Raw genomic sequence first — 21,425 nt, 5'->3', positions numbered from 1 at the left:
ATTGATGGAATCTGCTATTTTCTTTGCGATCTTGTTTATTTATAAGGAAAGGTACAAAGTCCTGCTTCTCCAAATGCAGGAGGAACTGGAAACAAAAAGGGGCAGTTTCTTAGCTTACGGCTGGGAGCCTCTTTATCCAGCACCAGACCCAAAAGCTCTCGTTTTTTCCATGGTCACATCATGCTCACAAGCCACTGCCTGGCTTCCTTACTTTTTGCCTGTGCATCTGTGTGTTCTGTTCTACCCCAAACAATACTCAGCCAAAAAAACCTCAAAAAAATTTGTGTGTGGCTTCAGAACTCTTCCTGTGTCTTGGGGGGTCAGGAGGATGCAATGTTTTTTAAATTTAATTCATCCTGACAGTTATGTTACGTTAACTGCAGCGTACATTCATACCTAGTTTCAAAGAGGTTTGTGATTGTCACCAGTATCTCTCAGCATAACAGTGGGGTAGTGGATGTCTTTAGCAAAAAAGGCCAGAAACACTATTTAAAAGGGACATATAAAGCCTATTTCTGTGCTAAATGTTTGTGTGTTTAATCCACTTTTCAGTGTATCTTTGAATGTGGTGACCATGGATGATGAAATGCCCTCGGTGGAGGGACACCAGCAAAAACTCTAGGCCTGGGAGCCATTTGGAACTGCTTGGTGCATTTCTTTCATCTATATATCCCCAGAACTGGCGCCAGGGGTTTTAGCGCCCTAGGCACACGGCAATTTCACCATCCTGTGGCTCCGGTGGAGCTGCTGCACTGGTGCCTGTGGAAGGTCCACCGGAGCCGTGGGAGCAGCCGATCGTCGACAGGCACGACTGCGGCAGCTCCACTGGAGCTGCAGACCCTCTGCAGGCACGACTGCGGCAGCTCCACTGGAGCCGCCTACCGCCCCCTCCGGCAAAACGCCGCCCACCAATAATCCTGCTGCCCTAGGCGATTGCCTAGGTCGCCTAAATGGAAGCGCTGGCCCTGTATATCCCTCTTCTGTTCTTCCTTTTCTAATCCAAGATTTCAGATCCTCTTTATTTTGACTCCTAAGTGTAGGTCTTTGTCCTCTTTCGACCTACCCCACCCCCTTTCTTTTGAGCTAGAAGGCTCTGACTTTCTGTGTGCCCCTCTCTGTTATCCCCTTTTCCATTATCCTTTGTATGGTTGAAGGCTTGAGTACACGCTCACCAGTGCTCTGTCTCCATGCACTTTTCCTTCTCCCACTCCTCAGGTGATTGAAGACAAGATACTGAACACCGTGTGTATGTGCCTATGGTAATAGACCGGGTAAGTGGATGCCTTACTATGGGATATGTTAGAAGCCTTAAAACCATCCTTACACATAAGGTTTTAATTTTATCAGTATAAAGTTAAGACAGCAGAGGTGGGGTGCACACAGGTGACTCTTTACCTGCGTCAGTGCGCTCTATACACACACATTCTCACACTTCTCTTAACAAGTAGCTGGCAGCCTGGGGAAAAGAGGGGGTAGAGTAAGGGTTTGTCCATGAATTATGTAACATTTTGGGAAGATTTTTTTCAAAACCCCCCCACTCCTTGTAACAGTTACACAGACCCCACAATTAAGGATCCACCCCCTAATACCTTATGTGATTGATAGAGGGCTCCTATCCAGCGGGGCCGGCCCACCCTGTAGCATGCTAAGGTGGGACGCAGACCAACTCTACTTGTGGGCTGTGGGGACTACAGCTCCCAGCCTGCCCCGCTCTGAGCTAGTGGGACGCAGGCCGCGGGAGCGGTGCAGGCCGGGAGTTGTAGTCCCAGGAGGAGTGTCGCGGAGCCGGGCCGCAATCCCTGGGCGCGGCCGGCAGCGGGAACACGTGGGCGAGGGGCGGGGCGGCCGCATGTCCCCCTGCAGGAGCTGATCCCGGCACGGCCGCGGCCCGGGGGCGATGCCTCAGGAGGGCGAACTGCCCCCGGCCAAGAGACTGAAGCTGGCGCCGTCTCCCCGCAGAGCCATGCTGCTGGCGCCGCCCGGAGCCAAGCGCCAGCCGCCGGCTCCCAGCGCCGGGGAGACGCAGCGCAGGAGCCTCCCCATCTTCCAGGCGCGGGGGCCGCTGCTCAGCCAGCTCCGGAGCCTGGACAGAGCCATCCTCATCGGTGAGTGCGCGCCGGGAGCGACCTTCCCGGCGGGGCAGGACTGGGAGAGACCCCCGCCCTTCTTCGCTCCGCCATGGAGCCCCCAGACCCCACTCTGCCTACTTCCTCAGCTGGGCTTTCCCTACCCCCCGCTGTCTCCCAGGGCGCACTCAGCATCCCATTCCTCTGGCAGGAGCCCTTCGTGCCACCCTCGCCTGCCAGGAGCTCTCATGGGCTAACGAGCCCCATGGAATAGCCCTATTCCTCCACCCCACCCCACCAGACGGGGCAGCCAGTCCTCTTCCTCCCAAGACAGACAAGTAACTTATTCCTCCTTTGCCCCGGAGTCTGGTCCCACAGCTGTTGCTGAGACATTAGCTGAAAAGGGATGTGGGTGACTCGGGTTTGGCCCATCGTTGAGCTTTGTATAGCAGCGCAGAACAGTAGCGAGGGCACTAGCCTAGGACTTGAGAGTTCTGGGTTCAATTTCCCAGCTCTGCCACAGACTTCCTATTTGACCTTGGGCTAATCCTTAGTTGCTCTGTGCTGCAGTTTCCCCCTCTGTAAAGATGGAGTAAATAGCACTGTCCAGGCTCATGGGAATGCTTTAAGGATAAATACATTGGAGATTGTGAGATGCTCAGATACTGCGGTGAGGGGGGTCATATAAGTACTTTAGATAGATATAATTAAGTATGTACAAAGTTTGTGTGGATTCTTTCTTCAGTTCCAGAAGAAACGGCTGTGTCCAAACAAACATTTTCCTACAATGTTCATAACCCAAATCTTCTGTGCTGGGAAGTGAAGCTGATTGTGTCATGAGAATGCTCACAGGCTCCAGTAGGTGTGAAGCCCCATTGTACTGGACAGAGTGAAAGACAGTCCTTATCCCAGAGAGTTTACAGTCTTGCTCATTTTTCAGATGGTGAACCACATGAATGTATGACATATAATGAAAAGCTTTTTTCTCAAACTGTTTGACTGTTAATCTAAAGTGCTGTTAGTAATTAGGTACAATGTGCCCTTAGTATAGAATCATAGAGTTTAAGGTCAGAAAGGGACCATTATGATTGTCTAGTCTGACCTCCTGCACAAAGCACGCCACAGAATCTCACCCACTCACTCCTGTAACAAACCCCTAATTTATGTCTGAGGTACTGAAGTCCTCAAATTGTGGTTTAAAGACTTTAAGGTGCAGAGAATCCTCCAGCAAGTGACCCGTGCCCCATGCTGCAGAGGAAGGTGAAAAACTCCAAGGGCCTCTGCCAGTCTGCCCTGGAGGAAAATTCCTTCCTGACCCCAAATATGGCTTTCAGTTAAACCCTGAGCATGTGGGCAAGACTCACCAGCCAGCACTAAGGAAAGAATTCTCTGCAGTAACTCAGATCCCACCCCATCTAACATCCCATCACCGGCCACTGGGCATATTTACCGCTAAAAGACCAATTAATTGCCAAAATTAGGCTATCCCACCATACCATCCCCTCCATAAACTTACCAAGCTTAGTCTTGAAGCCAAATATGTCTTTTGCCCCCACTGCTCCCCTTGGAAAGATGATCCAGAACTTCACTTCTGTGATGGTTAGAAACCTTTGTCTAATTTCAAGTCTAAACTTCCGGATGGACAGTTTATATCCATTTGTTCTTGTGTCCACATTGGTATTAAGTTTAAATAATTCCTCTCCCTCCCTGGTGTTTATTCCTCTGATATATTTATAATCAGCAATCATATCTTCCCTCAGCCTTCTCTTGGTTAGGCTAAACAAGCCAAGCTCTTTGAATCTCCTTTTATAAGACAGGTTTTCCATTCCTCGGATCATTCTAGTAGCCCTTCTCTGTACCTGTTCCAGTTTGAATTCATCCTTCTTCAACATGGGAGACCAACTGCACACACTATTCCAGATAAGGTCTCATCAGTGCCTTGTATAACAGTATTAACACCTCCTTATCTCTACTGGAAATACCTTGCCTCATGCATCCCAAGACCGCGTTAGCTTTTTTCAGTAGTTGGATACAAATTGTTTGTTCATACTATATGGTGTCTGACTTTGAGTTGCAAGGTTCTCAGTTAAGACTTGCAGTGACTTAATTGTATAGGGAAAGCCAGGAAGTTTACTGCTGCTTTCTATCCCTCTCTAGAGAGTAATTATTGTAATGCACGGGTAGCCAACTTGTGGCTCCGCTCTTCAGAAGTTAATATGCGGCTCCTTGTATAGGCACCGACTGGGGGGCTGGAGTTCAGGCGCCAACTTTCCGATGTGCCAGTGAGGTGCTCACTATTCACCCCTTGGCTATGCCACAGGCCCTGCTCCCACTCCACCCCTTCCCGCCCCCTCTCCTGAGCATGCAGTGCCCTCCTTCCTCCCCACTCCCTCCCAGAGCCTCCTGCACACCATGAAACAGCTGATCAGGAGGTGTGGGGAGGGAGCGGGAGGTGCTGATGAGCGGGGCTGCCAGTGGGTGGGAGGGGAGTTGATGGGGGGGCTACTGACGTATTACCCTGGCTCTCTGGCAATGTACATTGGTAAATTCTGGCTCCTTCTCAGGCCGGCCACCCCTGTTATAATGGTTCACAGTCAAGCTGGAAGGGCATATTGGGTGGACGGGGTCTGTCCTAAGTCTGGTTCTATTCAGTATCTTCATAAATGGTTTGGATAGTGGCACAGAGATGGTACTTATAAAGTTTGTGGGCCATACCAAGCTGGAAGGGGTTGCAAGTGCTTTGGATCACAGGATTAGAATTCAAAATGATGTTGACAAACTGGAGAGACAGTCTAAAATAAATAGGATGAAATTTCATTAAGAGAAATGCAAAGTACCACACTTGGGACTAACCAACTGCACAAATACACAGTGGGTAGTACCGATGCAAAACAAACAAACAAACAAAAACCCCCAAACATCATTCTGGGATGTATTAGCAGGAGTGTTGATAAGAAGCAATTCTTATTCTCTACTCTGTACTGATAAGGCCTCAGCTGGAGCAGTGTGTCCAGTTCTGGGCACCATACTTAGGGAAAGATATGGACAGACTGGAGAAAGTCCGGAGAAGAGCAACAAAAATGATTAAAGGTCTAGGGTTTGTTCAGTCTGGGGAAGAGAAGACTGAGGGGGACCTGATAAGCCTTTAAGGATGTAAAGGGTTGTTATATAGAGGAGGGTAATAAATTGTTCTCCTTAACCACTGAGGACTAGACAAAAAGTATTAGGTTTAAATTCATCCAGGTAGATCTTTAATTAGACATGAGGAAAAACTTCATAACTGTAAAGGTAGTTAAACGCTGGAACAAATTACCTAGGGAGGTTGTGGAATCTGTCACTGGAGGTTTTTAAGAACGAGTTAAACAAACAACTGTCAGGGTGGTAGATAATAATCCTACCTCAGTGCAGAGAACTGACCTGGGTGGCCTCATGAGGTTCCTTGCAGTCCTGCATTTCTATGATCCTATAGTTCCTTCCCTCTCCCCCTGGCCAAAAAAATCCGAAAATGGAAAAACTCTCTGTTCCTTGGGAAAAGCACCTTCTTAGTCGAATTTTCAGAAGTGTTCACTAACGATTCTTCTGTTTTTATGAGCCCAGCTTGAGACACCTTATGTGTGACTTTTAGGAGCTGAAGAGTCGCAGATCCCATTGACTCCAGCTGGAAACCTAGGGGCTCAGCACTTGTTAAAATTAGGCATGAAGTGCCTCAAATTTCACACATGCAATCAGCGAACACTTCAAAAAAATGTTGACCACAATAATTTTCTAGTCAAGGAATGCACAGTACTTTTCTCATTTCCCTTCTATAGTTGTATGGTTTGCGTTATCATGTGCTAAATATGTATTACAATATGCCACTTGAAGGTTCTGCAGCTGAGGAGTGCGGTAAATAGTTCCTCCCTCTGCACCAGTCTGCAGCTGAGCGACATACATTTGGCTTTCTGCTTCTCATCTGTCTAGGAATCACAGTTGTATCGCACAATAATAGAACTGACAGTTCCAGCTGTGAATAGTCACCCATGGCAAATTGTGGAAGCTCTGTTGCGTGGAACTTTTAAGACTAAACTGCACAAAACACTAAGAAGCCTACTGTAGGAGCCAGTCCTGCAGTGGCAGGGAGGCAGACTGGATGACTGAATGGGTCTCATCTGTCTCTTGCTCCCAAGATTTTATAGGAGCATAACTTCAAAAGCTTTGAAACCCAGGCCACACACTAGTGCCATATATGCTGAAAAGAAACCACTTTTCTGAGCCTCACGAGCTAGCTCCATGCTCCAGCAGGGGTTTCCTAGGAAGGTGTGATCCATCCAGGGGTCTGAGTGCAATAGGTTGTTGTGATGCTGGAGGAAATTAAAAAGGAAGAACCATAGGCTTTGTGCTGTGCTGAATGTTCTGGAGTGCTTCTGGAGCATACAGAACTCTGCTTCTATTTACTTGCGGTTTGTCTTTAAAATTCTGTGCCACGGACCAACCATGAGGAATGAGATGAGCGTTATCAAGTAAAGTGCTGTATCTAGCGGTTAGAGCTGGCGTACTTGGGTGCTTTTCCCATAGGCTAAATCACCCTAATTCCTTCTTCCTCAGCTTTCCCATTGGCAAAATGGGAACAACACCTACCTCCCGGAGGGATGAGACTTAATTAACAAATGGTTGCAAAATGGCTTGAGAGCCTCTCATTAGAGATGCTACAGAAATAACAGCTGTTTGTTCATTTGTTGCTCTATAGGGGAAACAGGCTCAGGGAAGACGACTCAGATCCCACAGTACCTCTATGAAGCAGGAATCGGCCGCCAAGGCATCATTGCGGTGACCCAGCCTCGTAGAGTGGCTGCTATATCCTTAGCTACTAGAGTCTCGGATGAGAAGAAAACGGAGCTGGGAAAACTGGTATGTGAGGTGGTCTCAAATAAAGCAGTTGAGACGCACGGTGGTGTTGGGTAGGTGAGGACAGCAGGTGGTCAGAGCAGTTCTATGGATCCTAGAACCACAAGGGATAAAGTGCTGTCTACATTTAATAGTATACAAGGATAAAAACACTCTGTTCCATCCAGCCCAGTGGCTGAGGCCCACTTGGCTTTTCTCTCACCATGTGGGGGCCAGCTGTGTTGCTTTTATTTAAAAAAAATGCTGTCTAATGAATAAAAAGTAGTGTACCTACTTATGGGCTTAACAGACTGAATTCAAATTGTTAGTCAACATGCATCACTTATCCACATCTCCCTATAATTTCAGTAAATGCTTGGACTTGCAGTCACAATTAAATTCTCTTAGTAGCTCCTGAAGCTGAGCATGTGAACTGTGTGCAGTGTTTGACCTTCACTCTACTTTAATTTTTTGTATGTATGAATGCTAACAAATTGTGATCCAGTTCACTGGCTTCTGGGAAAGCAGGGTTATATTGTCTGTGTTTGTTGTATTCTACAGTGAATTCTTCAGGTTTTCTCAGGGGTGAACTTCCTCTGTCAGTGCCAGAAAATAGTGATTATGCTAAGATTTTGGCAGCTGTCTTTGGGGTAAGTTAGAATCTTGGGGCTTGTGACCCACAGAATGAAAATACATGCAGCCTCCTTAAATTGCACTTTCCATTCTAACTGGATATGGGTGAAGGGATGGCTGTAAGGATAGTCTGGATGCTTTGGGATCCTTTAGTGTGAATCACAGCTGCTGTAAATGTACATGATTTGGTGTCTGTGCCTTGTCCTGCATGACTGTTTCCTTAGGTCGGCTACACGGTGCGCTTTGAAGATTTCACCTCCGACGAGACGCGAATCAAGTTCCTAACGGATGGGATGCTTCTCCGCGAAGCCATTGGCGATCCCCTGCTGCGCAAATACAGTGTCGTCATTCTAGACGAAGCTCATGAGAGGACAATACACACAGACGTGCTCTTTGGGGTGGTGAAAGCGGCGCTAAAGAAGCGGAAGGATTTGGGCAAATTCCCACTCAAAGTGAGTGCAGATTCCCCACCTGGCCCCCAAGTGGAATGCAATATGCTGATGGGGAGAGTGGGGATTCTCCACCTGTAAGGGCAGTTCTACACTGAAATGGTTAGCTTGAGTTAGATACACTCCAGTTAGTGCGCTCGAGAGAGCCAAGCTCCAGTCACTTCAGAAGAACACTGGAGTGACGCGGAGTGATTTGGTTAGCAGCAGAGTGGATTTGCTGCTGATGTGTTCTAATTCCAGCTTTTACATCCTCCCTGCATTACTAGCTGCAGCTTCAAGAGCACTCGAGTTTCAACCCATCCTCACCAGCTAATTTAAAGCACCACTTAATGCGAGCTAGAGATTTTTTTGTGTGTGGACAGGAGTTGATTTTGGTGTTACACACAAGCTAACTGTGTTATGAAGACCCACCCTATGGGCGGGGTCCTCGTCATGTTTGACTTTTCTAGCTTGAACGCATTCCCTTGAAAGCCATCTCTTAAGTCTGAATGTTCTAGCCAGGCGTAGCTGTTTTTAGTAAACGTCTGGAACCTTTAAGCTCGCTTCTCCACTCCTTCTGTAGCGTATGGGGTCATATGTGTATAACACATGTTGGAGTGTCACACAGTGGGAGTGGTTGGCTGTAGACTTGAGGGCTCGGAGGAAAAAAATTTAGCTCTCTTCTGCACTAAGTGCCTTTCTTACCTTTTGGTGGTTTGGGTGGTCATCCTAGCAGTCTAAGGAGGCTGGGTTTTGTAGGCCTGTTGGCAAATGTCTCATGCTTGAGTCCCATTGATAGCACCTGCCTTGCTCCCATTTTGTAGGTAGTGATCATGTCAGCTACTATGGATGTAGACCAGTTCTCTCAGTACTTCAACGGAGCCCCAGTTCTCTATCTAGAAGGTCGGCAACATCCAATCCAGATCTTTTACACCAAACAGCCTCAGAGTGATTATCTCCAAGCAGCACTGGTGTCGGTCTTCCAAATCCATCAGGTACCTTGGGCGTGTTGGGAGCATGCATCGCTCCTGTGATGCTGCAGTTGGATATTTCATCTGTTACCATTCTGCCTGTTCAGATCCAAGTGGTAGTTACAAGCATTGAGGATTCTTTTACTGTCACCCCTGAAGTCTGAATGAGCTATGTTAATGTGAGACTTTGGCTAGATTCATGATCTCAGATATCCCATGGCCTGAAATTGCACCTTGTATCGTTAGTAGAACTCAAAGATTGTTCAGTATGCTGTTGTATTCTCGTCTTTAGCTTTCATACTTCAGTGTGGGCCAGCTGGCCCTATAATCTTTTAATATCTACTTCTCGGGTAGATGATGCTGATGGTGTGACTGAATTAGATGAGGACTCCCATTACTGGAAAATATTGCACTCCAGAGAATAATTTCTTTGCACCCCATTACTTACAGAATTGTGGGATCCACAAAGAGCACCAAAATGAAAAAATGCCAATCTTCGATTATCATTAAGATCGCCTCCCTGATGTAGTTGCTGAGAGAAACTATAGAGAAAATGGAAATCTAATGATTTAAAAGCTCATCAATATTTTATGACTAGCACTAAGTGTTTCAACGAGAAACTGCCAGATGGTTAGTCTTGGGTTTTTGAAAGAGGTGCCTGTGGTTCTCGTCTTTGGAAATATATCCAGCGTGTCTCCTCTCCACTGGAGCACACAGTGACATGGTGCTTCCGGAGCTGTATGTATACAGTGGCTTTTAAGGGGAGTGACTGGTGGAAAGCTGTTAAATAAACCATTAATATCCTGCATCTACCGCTGTTAAAATACTTATTGTTGCTGTGCTTGTGGGAATTGAACTCTAGTCTGGAGGTGAAAGGAGACTGCTAAGCAAAGTATGCAGCCTAGCTTTCTTAACTATTCTTAAGGTTTTCGTGTGATTACAGGCCAGCTGTACTACCACTGGGAGTACAGCTTGTTTGTTTGGGTGCACTGGAAAGTTGTTGAACAAAGCAGAAACATCAGTTTCTCTAGGGCTTTTTTTCTTCTCCATCTTGGTGGTCCTACAAAGTGCTGAGCCCCCTTTCATCTCAGTGAATGCAGCAGGAGCTGGGAGTGCTCAGCACCTCGCTCTGTATGCACACATTCAGCTTTGCTCCCCAGCTGCTCCATCTCTTCTGCTATTGGTAGGAGAGCTCAGAAGATATGCTGCCACTGATAACTGCTGTTTTATTTCTGCTGGAGTCTTCTTCCCCCCACTAGCTTATACTCGTTTCTAATTCCCCAACCCCCAAGGAAGCACCTTCTTCTCAGGACATCCTGGTGTTTCTAACTGGTCAGGAAGAGATTGAAGCGATGACCAAAACCTGCCGAGACATCGCCAAGCACCTTCCCGATGGCTGCCCCCAGATGATGGTGATGCCCCTCTATGCTTCGCTGCCATACACACAGCAGCTCCGAGTCTTTCAGGCTGCACCCAAGGTAAGCCAGGCTCGGGGACACCTGAGGGAGCTGATGCATCCACATCACTGTCCATTTCCCTGCACAGGAGGGGCTGTACGTCTCGTGGGTTAAAAGCAATCCTCATTTATGACCATGGCTGACTACTGCCTGGAGACAGAAGGGTACATGTTTTCAGTGGGATATGTGGGGTGTCACCTCTGAGTCTCTCCTCAACATTAGCCCCAATATTGGAATAATTGCCCTGGATACAGAAAAGGTAGCGGAATGAGGGCCCAAGGGCTTGGTAATGAGATGCAGAGCCTTTGGAACGTGCTCTGTAAGGATCCTTGTGGACTAAGAGCCTTGTCACAGAAAGCACCATTCCAGCTGGCCAGCCTCACTGGGCAGTTTCCAGGGTCATACTGAAATTCCAAGAAGACTAACCTCCAGGGTGTAGCAGACTTGGTAGCACTGTGTGTATGTGCACAGAGGAACTTCCATTGCTTCAGCCTGTGTTGTTCCTAGTCAGTGGATAAATAAGAACTCAGGTCTTCAGGGATCCTAATCTCATGCCTTTGACCAGAAGCAAAAAGGTTTAAAGGCTACACTGCAAACAGCTCTGTGGGGGTCTTGTATTTGATTTGACTAATTGTTTTTGATTGCAAAGTTCCTTTCTTTTAGAAATCTGCCCAGTGGCTAGAGTTTTAAGGTAGCCATAGACACTGGTCACACTGACACAATAAAGTGTAACAAGTCAAAGCACACCAATAAGGATGTGTGAATCTTGGGACACTGAGGTGGGAAAGTGGGAGCTGGGACTCCTGCAAGTGTGGCCTACTGGATACAGCCCTGGACTGGCACTTGGGAGAGCCTGAGTTCTGTTCCTAGCTCTGCCGCTGGCTTGCTGGGTGATGTTGGGCAAAGTCACCGCTGCCTCAGTTTCCCCATCTGTCAAATGGGGGTAATGATACTGACCACCTCTGTAAAATTCTCTGAGATGTACTGCTGCAAAGTGTTGGATAAGAGCTAGGTGATATTCTTTTGTTTGCTCTTCCTCCTAGGGCTATCGCAAAGTGATCCTTTCAACCAACATTGCGGAAACCTCCATCACCATTGCGGGAATAAAATACGTTGTGGACACAGGCATGGTTAAAGCAAAGAAGTTCAGCCCTGGTGAGGAGTTGAGATGAGTGATATGGAAATAATTTTTAATTCTTGATATGTATATGGAGGCACTAAACCCTGATAGCAGCTGATTTAAAACACCCCTCTGCCCCAGTCTTTAACACGTCATATTCCAGGCGTGTTTTGTTTGTGTGTGTTTTCTTCCTGTCTACTGAATGTGCTTTCTTCCCCAGTGCTCATCTGATCCTAGGATAGGGTGTATACAGGGAGAGTCAGCTAAGTGTGGAATTCTACCGGGCCTCCTGGGGTATGTCTACCCTACAATTAAAAACCTGTGGCTGGCCCCTGCCAGCTGACTTAGGCTGCGGTGCGGGGCTGTTTATTGCAGTGTAGATGTCTGGGCAAAGTGGAAGGGTCCCCGAGTTCAGGCTGCAGTCTGAGCCAGAACATCTACACCCTAAATGGCCTCTCAGCCCGAGTCAGTTGGTATGGGCCAGGCATAGGTGTCTACGTGCAGTGTAAAAATACCCATGGAGCTGTGAAATGCCACCAAGTGGGTGCAGCACCATGTAGGTGTCTTCAGGTCTTGTATGCTTAGCAAGAACAGGCCTGTTTAGTGTTTGGATGGGAGATTACATTTAAGTGGTGTTGTTTCAGTAGGTGATGCTCTTTCTTCCCCCAGGATCAGTATTCAGCCACCGTGCGAATTGGCACTAGCTGTGTTTCCAAAGCCCCGCATATGTGAATATTCACTAATGTGGACTCTTTTCCTTTCCCAGAGAGTGGCCTGGAGGTGTTGGCTGTGCAGCGGGTGTCAAAGGCCCAGGCATGGCAGCGTACAGGACGAGCGGGACGAGAGGACAGTGGAATCTGTTACCGGCTGTACACAGAGGATGAGTTCGAGAAGTTTGATAAAATGACAATACCTGAGATACAGAGGTGAGAACAGAATCCACTTCCCCGAACACATAGCCTTGCCCTCCCTTAGCTAGACCCTGCTACGTAGCCAGAAGGGGTCAGAGCTCAGGCTTTGGCTCCGTCTCCACCAGCAGCCCCGTTGCCAGGAGGAAGGTGTCAGAAACAAGAACAGGGTATTTTATTCCACCTCCTCCATCAGTCCGGGCTTGTAGCTTTTTCTCCCCATCCCTTTTAAGCTTGTACTGTCCCATCTCATGTGACATAACTGGCACCAGGCCGATGAGGCTACAAGGGATAGCTGAAGTGACTGGTTTACCCACTATTTCCACTACATGCATCCGACGAAGTGGGTATTCACCCACAAAAGCTCATGTTCCAATACGTCTGTTAGTCTACAAGGTGCCACAGAACTCTTTGCTGGTTTACCCATTGTGTCCTTGCTTAGCCTTCAGGGATAGGGGCTCAGAATCCAAGACGTTCTGTGCCAAATACCATAAGCTGTTCTGGGGAGATTCCAACTTCCAATGTCACCTTGGTTGTTGCCCTTCGATCTCCGTCCTTTGTATTATACTGCTTTCCCTTATTATGCTTCTCCGCCATTCCTGACCAAAATGAGTGTGTAAAAGCTCCCTCTGCTGCTGTTGCTGCTCTTTCCTCCCCTCTGCTGTGTGACTGGAGGTGCTGCTGGAAGAAGCAGCCACTCTGCAGGAGTGCTGAAGCCAGGGGAGCGCAGAGGCCACTCTTGGGCTGGTCTTCCTCAGCGTGCGGGATTTCGGAGGTGCCAGTCAGGCAGGTCTGCCTGAATTGCCTCAAGAGAGACAGGTGGTTGAGGTTGTTCTTAATTTTTTTTCTCTCCCTTTGCAGGTGTAACCTGGCCAGTGTGATGCTACAGCTCCTGGCTCTGAGAATTCCCAACGTTCTCACCTTCGACTTTATGTCCAAGCCATCCCCAGGTAAGTGGGTGTGAAGGCAGCGTTGGTAACAGGTCACTGAGAATTTGTCTGAATATAAATGTTTTGGCTGAACTGATAGTGGAGAGCTGGGGGAGCCTGTATCATAAGGAGTGTAACACTTCCTGGACTGTTGCCACCTCTCCCGATGGGTCCAGCTGACAAGTGAACTCACTGAAATCTTCTGCTGTCTGGGGGGACTGGATTCCCTTAAGTGCTCACTGACTGTGGCCAGTGTTGCGAAAGCAGGCCCACTGGTGGCAGGAGCTGGGGAATACAACTTCCAGCATGGGACAAAAGTAGGCTGGAGGTGCAAAGAATTTGAAGAAATCTTGGTGGAAGGCTTCTAGAGAAGGAGAGCAGCCTGCAGGGGTTCTGACAGGGCTGCTGCCAAAGGCTTGGCAACCTTACCTTTGCTTCTATTTAAAATATAATTTGTGAGTGTTGGGTCAGTGGAACGTGCCTGGTGGACAGCCCTGGAGGCTTGAGCAGTTTAATTGTAATAGGCACAGCAGTGCCATGTTGTTGTCCTTCACTCTGACCCAGAGACACTGCCTCTGATGGTGCCAGGGGGAGTCCTCCTAACCTCTGCTGATATTGCCAACAATGAAGCCAACTGGCTGTACCATTCTGTCTTGATAGATGCCATCCAGGCAGCCATTGAGCAACTGGATCTGCTGGGGGCTGTGGACCGGAAGGAGGATCAGGTTACTCTGACCCCACTGGGAAGGAAGATGGCAGCATTTCCTCTGGAACCCAAATTCTCTAAAGTACAAATGATAGGCAACAAGCTTTTTATTTTTAGCTGGATATATTTTTCCATAATTATCAGTCTCTTATTCTCAAGCTCCTTTGAATGACTTCCTTTTGATTTGATAATGAGTTAAGAGGTTTGTTTTGACTGAATTTCCCACATTTACCTTCTGATTCCGTGTAAGATTTCCACATATGGTGGAATGACAAGGTACCTTCCATACAGGTGCTGTTACCGTGATGCGTTCCTAACAATACACTTGTTACTCCTGGGGGAATTCTGCGCCACTGCACATGCGCAGACTTTATATCCCCCACAGATTTCTTTGCTTCCCCGCAGAAAAATGACATTCTGATGGGGAAGCAAAGGGAATTTGCAAGAACAGTCATGTAACTTTCCCCAGCAGCATCTTTCAGGTGCCCAGGGCAGCTGGCAGAGAGATAAATCACTGTGGGGCAGGAGGCGGGACTGGGGAAGACCTGGCTGGTGGCTCCTACCCTGTGCTGGGCTCAGCTGGGCTAGGGAGGACGGGACTTCCTCTTCCCATGCACGGCATCCAGACCCACCCTCAGATTTCTCCCCTGGCTGTAGGAAGCTCTGCAAACTGTCGTCCTCGCCCACCACTTCTTGCATCCAGCGCTCCTCAGCTGCAGGGGGAGGGATTCCTGTTCAGGGAGCTGCTCCCTCATACCCAGACCCTCCCGCTGAGCCTCCTCCCCCTACACCCAGAACCCCCCTGATGAGCCCCAGAGTGATCTCTCATCTCTGTGCCGGCAATGGCCTCTGCTTCCCAGTGCCAAGCTGGAACTTCCACATTTATTTGACAAATACAATTTTCAGAATTTTGCAGAATTTTTAATTATTTGGCACAGAATGCCCTCAGGATTAACGTTAGGAGAATGAGTGCTTGATTGGGCTCTGCTTACCAGCAGCTCCTGTCAATATCCGTAAGTGTTGCTGCTATTCAATAGATGTGGAACTTGGCCCTGAGTAGCTGTAGCCTTGCACATGCTGAAAATCCTAGTAGATTAGAGATGCACAGTTTTCCTTTACAGAAACTGTATCGGTTTGTCCCTGTCATATCCTGCTCATCTAGTAGGTGCTTTATAACTCTGTTTACTTCGGCCATTTCCTCTGGTACTGAAGTGAGGCTCACTGGTTTGGTATTCACCTTGTGCCTCTTATTGATAGGTAGGACATTAATTGATTTTAATGAGGCACGTTAAGAGTTGAAACCAAAGTTTCCAAAAGAGCTGACTTTTGTCTTACTTACAATTTTCATGTGAATGAGCGGTGTTATGTTGAAACTTCCTTAAAATGATCAGCTCTCCCCAATAGTATGCATGTATGTGTATATCTGTGTGCCTAAAGAGCAAGTGTGTGTAATTCAAGGTTTGTGAGTAGTTTAGCACATTCGGATGAGGACAACTTATAAGAATAATGATAGTTATTATTACCAGTGCCTCCGTGATACTGCATTGACATGAGGATGGACAAGCTATGTCCCCTAGTACGTGTCTTCCCTCTGTCTTCTGTGGTTTTAAGAATAAACCAGAGTTCCCCTCTCTTTTATATCTGAGCCTATTGAGCCAGGAGTTAGTTTAACACAGAGAAGGTATCTTTTAAAGTTTATATTACCCACCAAGATTACTGTGCTGTCGAAATCTGCCAGCTTTCTAGTGATGAAACCCATGAAAGCAGCTCTTGCTCTGTGCCTTGCAGACTATCCTCATGTCCCCCAAGTTCCACTGCACGGAGGAGATCCTGACCATCGTGTCCCTGCTTTCGGTGGACAGCATCCTCTACAACCCCCCATCCCGGCGGGATGAAGTGCAGTCTGTCCGGAAGAAGTTCATTTCCAGTGAGGGGGATCACCTCACCCTGCTCAACGTATACAGAGCCTTTAAAAATGTCAGCGGCAATAAGGTAGGTGGGGATGGAGCCTCTGGGCAATAACTCGTCCACTGGGGATCTGACCTCTCTCCATGTACCTACACTTTTGCTTTGCATCTGAGTGCCTCCTAATCAATATATTTATCCTCACTATGCTTCTGTGAGATAGAAAAGGGCTAACCTCATTTTACAGGCTGAATAAGTGACTTAATTAAGGTCACACAGGAACTCTGCAGCAGAGCTGGGAACCGAACCCTTCTTTCAAGTCCCAGGTGAGCACCTTAACCTCAAGGTCATCATTCCTCCTTGTATTGTTCCAGGTGGGTGGGATTGTGTTTCAGCTGACCACCAGGAAGTGCCTGGCAATGCTCTTCATCATTTCAAAACTCTTTACTAAGAGATTGGGTCTTTTCTGCAAGTTTTATAGATGGGATTTGGATTTAATCCACAAATCAAACTCTCCAGTCTGATTTCTAAATATGTAGAGTAGCATCCTGGGCTTCCTAGCGTGCTTTTCCTCCTCAGGGCTCACAGTGTGATTTACAAACTTGGTGCTTCTAGGAATCACTTTCACCATCTCTGGGGAGGAAGCGCAGAAGCTGTTTCATGGCACATGGCAAACCCACAAAACAGTTTAGGACTGTGGATGAGGAATACTGTGTTTAATTGGAACTGTAGGAGGGAGTTTAGGTAGATTGAGTGTAACTGTCCATATTGCGAACCTGGCCAGAAGGGTAGCAGCTCTTTTGAATGGGTATGTGGTTTAGGTACTCTGTTTTACATCTGATCCAAAGACAATGTCCCTAACATCCTTGATAAAAAAGTGAATTGTTCTGGCTTCCACTTACTCTGCTGCAGGAATGGTGCAGAGAGAACTTTGTGAACAACAGGAACATGATGCTGGTATCGGATGTCAGAGCTCAGCTCAGGGACATTTGCCTAAAGGTAACTAGTTGCTGTAAAACTCTTCCATTGTCTTGTTATTGTTTTTCCTCTCCTGTACCCCCAAATGACTTCCCTGTACCAGATCCTAGCCCAGGGAAACACTGTGCCTTCAGTTCCTGGTTTGAATATGGTTGGACTAAAACAAACTCCTGTAACGGGCAGCTTGGACCCATGTCCGGGCAAGCATCCTGCAAACTCATAATAGTGGCAGTTGTCCAAGCTTGAATTGGAATTCCCATTCCTTTTGAGCTTTTGGTCGTACCATATTTGCTTACAGTTATTGGAAGGGATGCCAGAAAGCGATAGGCGACGTGGGCTTTTGTGTTGCGCTAGCAGCCACCTGATTCCAGTCTCACTCCCACTGTGGTATGACTGTGTGGTGATTGTGAGACTTTTCCAGGCTTGTTTTATGAGACTTGATGTTAGTTGAGTGTCTGATCTTGAGCTGCCGGGCACCAAACACAAGGGATTGCCGTCCGTCTTCTCTCTCTCTCTCTCGTTACTAACCAGCTATCATTACCGATTGAGTCCTCCCGATCGGACACGGGGAATATCCGCCGCTGCCTGGCTCACAGCCTCTTTATGAACGCTGCAGAGTTGCAACCGGATGGCACCTATGCCACCGTAGACTCCCACCAGCTGGTGGCAATTCATCCCTCCTCGGTCCTCTTCCACTGCAAGCCAGCCTGCGTAATGTACAACGAGCTGCTTCACACCAATAAGTGCTACATGAGGGACCTGTGTGTAGTGGATGCAGATTGGCTGTATGATGCTGCCCCCGACTACTTCCGCAGGAAGCTAAGAGCAGCCAAGAACTGACCCACCCTTGGTGCCACCAAGCTAACTGTGGGGGATTCCTAGGGTCATGGGATCAGATTTTTGTAACAAATGTACAGGAACAATAGAGCTTTGCCATGCCAATCCGGTAGGACTGTACAGGAAATGGCTTCTCCACAAGAGCCATACCTCATGCACTGTTGCTGCACTGGCTTAGAACAATCATCTTTTATGACAGTTAATAGATAAGAGGGAAATATTATACATGTATATAGTATGTTTGTGAATATATATATATATATAATATTTGGGGGTGGGGGGTGATGGTCTTGGATTTCAGTTTTTAAAACAGAAGTATAATGGGGTTGTGTGTGAAGAAATGAGTCCCAAGGGGACTCTTCTGAGCAGACCTGGTATTTTTTGACAATTGTCCTTGTATCCCTCGCAGGTTTTATTGGCAAAAAGTTTTAAATCTTTATGTATAATTATATTAACAGGACAAAAATACCTTTTTTTAAATGTACGTTTTTCGGAGGGAGGTGCTAATGTATTTTACCTCATCAGACATCTTTCTGTCTGTTGTCATTTTCACCACCTTGTTTGACCCATCTGAAAGCCAGTAAAGAGTTTTCTGAATTGACAGCTCTTCATCACGTGTGCCCGTTTGTTAGACAAACCTTGCGGGGCTGATAGAGGTGAAGTGCCATTAAGAGAGGATGATCAGTTAACCCATGTCATCTGCTAGCAGAGAGACTGCTAGGCATCTTTCAAATGCTTTCTTAGTTTCTCATTGCTGCATCACCAGCCCAGCTGTGTCTTTTTAAACAAAATTTGTCTCCATCATCCAGCTGGTTTTCATATAGCTGTGTAGCGAACCGGGTGCCATGCAAGTGAAGTGGTTCCAGGGTTTCCCCTGTATGACCACACCAAAGTGCCAGTATTCCTATGAAACGCTGGCACTTCACCACAGAAGTCGATGTCAGCACTGAAGAGGTTAGTTCTTCTAGGCTGGTAGGAGGCCAATCTCTGAATCTTGTACACACAGTTTTTCTTGCATACGGATGCAGCATCTGAAGCCAGTTGCAAAGCCTAACTAGGGAAAGCAGTGGATTGGCACTTGGTCCTCCTAAGTCTGTAGCGCTCTGTTGTTCACAGCAGTGATCTGTGGCTCTGGCTTCGAGAGCTAGTGCTAAAAATCATTGTCTCTCAAGCAAGAGAAATTGATGTACATTGCCTGGTGGTTGCGATCACCTGATATCAATACGTAACGTGCACATATGCTGCAGCAATAAGGGAATGCTGGGCTCACCACCACCACCGAGTTAAATCTAAGGAAAGGATCAGCCACTGCAGAGCTCTTACAGGTAATATGTATTGTTAAAGAAGTCGGGTAACATTTCCCCAGTGAGTTGGATGCTTCTGTTAATTGGCAACAAGCTATCATCTGTGAGATCTAAGTTTTGCTTGGGGAGGCGTGGCTAGTTATATTTTTCTGGCCATTTATAACCATGTAATCCATAGAAGAATCATAAAAGTGCAGATGGTAAAACAGATATTTACAACTGAGATGGCGAAAGAAGTTAAGTATAAAGATTCCAGGCTCTTTACATGGCAGATGGTCTAACGAATTAGCAAAAACTGTTACCTTCCATACTTGCTTTTTAGGATTCCCACAAAGTACAGATCTTTAAAGAAATCTCTGCTTCTTACTTAAAAATCCAATCAGACTGTTGAGTTTGGCAATGGTCTATTATGCATCCCCTCTCTGCAAATGCCACTTGACTTTATAACCAGCTGTCTTCTGAGTACAGTCTTTTCCTCTGCTTTGCTATTAAGACACGTTATTGTTATTCCTCAGTATGTGTATGAGGAGTGGAATTCGGACTGTTAACTTCTGTTTTTTGCCCTCTGAAATTTTTGTCTGAAGAGATTTTCTATGTCATGGCAGCCAAAGGTTTCAAAGCAGAAGCAAAGACTTTGTTCCAGACTAACCCAGAACTCTGGCAGCAAAGAAATTGCCCTCCACCATGCCTGCCCCCCCCCCCACCTTTGTTCATCCTTCCTTCTTGGCCAGGTTAAAACTTCCAAGTTCACTGCTTGGAGATAGCAGATCAATGTAAGTCTTATCCTTTGCAATAGCTCATCAGGTTATTCTGTGGCAAACTTTCCAGAAAAAAAAAATATGAAGATGTAATTTGGAGTCAGACTTCCTTCAAAAACTCTTTAATCATCCGATATTTATTTCCCCCATTACAGTTTTACACCAGTATTTTTCTGCCTTTTTTGATTATTTTTGTCCTTCGTTAGACATTCGTAGCATGGCAACATTGGCTAGGAATGCTACACTTGTCTTCGGCATTTGGGGCTTCATCCAGCATCTAGTGGTCAGATTCTTCTCTGAAGCAAAATGCAATAAGAACCAATCTTATTTTTTAATCCTGTGTTTTATACAGGGACTAAGGCAGGTTCAGCCAATCTAATTGCTTGATTGTCCAAATATTACTTGCCCAGTAATGTCTTGAATGAGTGGAATGGACTGTTCTATTATGTCTGAATGAGGACGGAGAAAAATTATAAGAAGTTTTTAAATTCTATCTTTATGAGTACATCTAAAATAACTTCTCTGGGAGAGGCAACTTCTAGTTTCAGCAGAAATCTCTTTGCACAGTTTGAGTTGTTCAGTTTTAGGATGAGATAAATTAAAGCAGATTAGATTTCTAAAAGGGGAAGATGGGAAACTTTTATTAATTATTGTGATTAGTTAACATGAGCTGCTCTGGGATATCCCAGTTTGACTAAAATGGTGTTTAGTCCACTCTTGTATTTTTCAAACATGGATTTTTTTTTTTTTTAAAAAAAAAGTTTTAATGGTGCTCCTCAGGGATATTGGAAAACCCATTATCCTTGTGAACTGATAAACTGCTGACTTCACTGTGTGATTCGCAGGGAGAAGTTATGCTTTCTATCTTGGATTTTTTTTCCTGTTTAAATGCTTCACAATTACACAGTATGTTGCAATATGCCTTCTTGACAGGCTACTATTATTCTGACTGTCTTGGTCCTCATCCAGTGAAATCTATGACAAATACTTCTCTTTAAAACCTGAATTACACTCTCTTCAATATCTGCAAATCACAGATTCCTAAGAACAGCATTAGTGTAAATGGGTGCACTCCAGTTACACAATATGCCTAGAATATCTTCCCTTTGGCTTCCAGGAATAGTGAAGTGTATCAATCTATTTCCAGACAGGGTGACACTGAATTTTTACAGAGGTCTAGAGGAAATGTATAAATGTATCCCTTAGTTGTGCCTCTCACTGTATACTTGCTGGTAAGAAACACGCTGAGGGGCTGGGGGCAAACTTGCCTCCTTTCTGTGTATGACCAGCTGCAATTCTGGATGGCATTTCAACAGTATGCTGCTACTTTGGTTGTTATAACTCATACAAACTGCAGGGAATTATTAAAACACTATATCGTTATTCCTGTGTTTATACAAAAACTCTGCATCTGTAGGGGAAAGCGGAAGAAAAGCACACTTTGTTCGGACAGCCTATTAACAATATGTATGGGGATTGGGTGCGGGGGAGGGGAGATCCATTCAGAAGCAACTAATTTGTACATTTGACTTTCCCATAATAAAGAGATGGCTAAACTCCAA

The 21,425-nt window shown here is 46.3% G+C and overlaps 1 protein-coding gene across 2 annotated transcripts; it reads left to right on the top strand.

Annotated features, from left to right (window-relative positions):
• The first annotated feature begins 1,737 nt into the window (after window positions 1–1,737).
• On the top strand, window positions 1,738–21,425 carry DHX33 (DEAH-box helicase 33). Of its 2 annotated transcripts, none has more exons than XM_032786983.2 (12): window positions 1,738–2,105; window positions 6,793–6,953; window positions 7,787–8,014; window positions 8,815–8,985; window positions 10,254–10,439; window positions 11,462–11,573; window positions 12,305–12,464; window positions 13,308–13,396; window positions 14,036–14,163; window positions 15,870–16,073; window positions 16,899–16,985; window positions 17,496–21,425. In XM_032786983.2, exons 1-12 carry the CDS (start codon window positions 1,898–1,900, stop codon window positions 17,802–17,804), a joined length of 2,043 nt encoding a protein of 680 aa, XP_032642874.1. In that variant the 5' UTR covers window positions 1,738–1,897; the 3' UTR covers window positions 17,805–21,425. The 2 variants fall into 2 exon arrangements, with proteins under 2 accessions (XP_032642874.1, XP_074930149.1); XM_075074048.1 differs by having other exon boundaries at window positions 2,010–2,105; window positions 7,787–8,018; window positions 8,819–8,985; window positions 17,496–20,608.

The sequence above is a fragment of the Chelonoidis abingdonii genome, chromosome 20 (genome assembly GCF_003597395.2).
Source record: "Chelonoidis abingdonii isolate Lonesome George chromosome 20, CheloAbing_2.0, whole genome shotgun sequence".
NCBI classification, from domain to species: Eukaryota; Metazoa; Chordata; order Testudines; family Testudinidae; genus Chelonoidis; species Chelonoidis abingdonii.
Note: the sequence above shows the minus strand (reverse complement) of the source record. Positions and strands in the feature narration are given on the sequence as shown.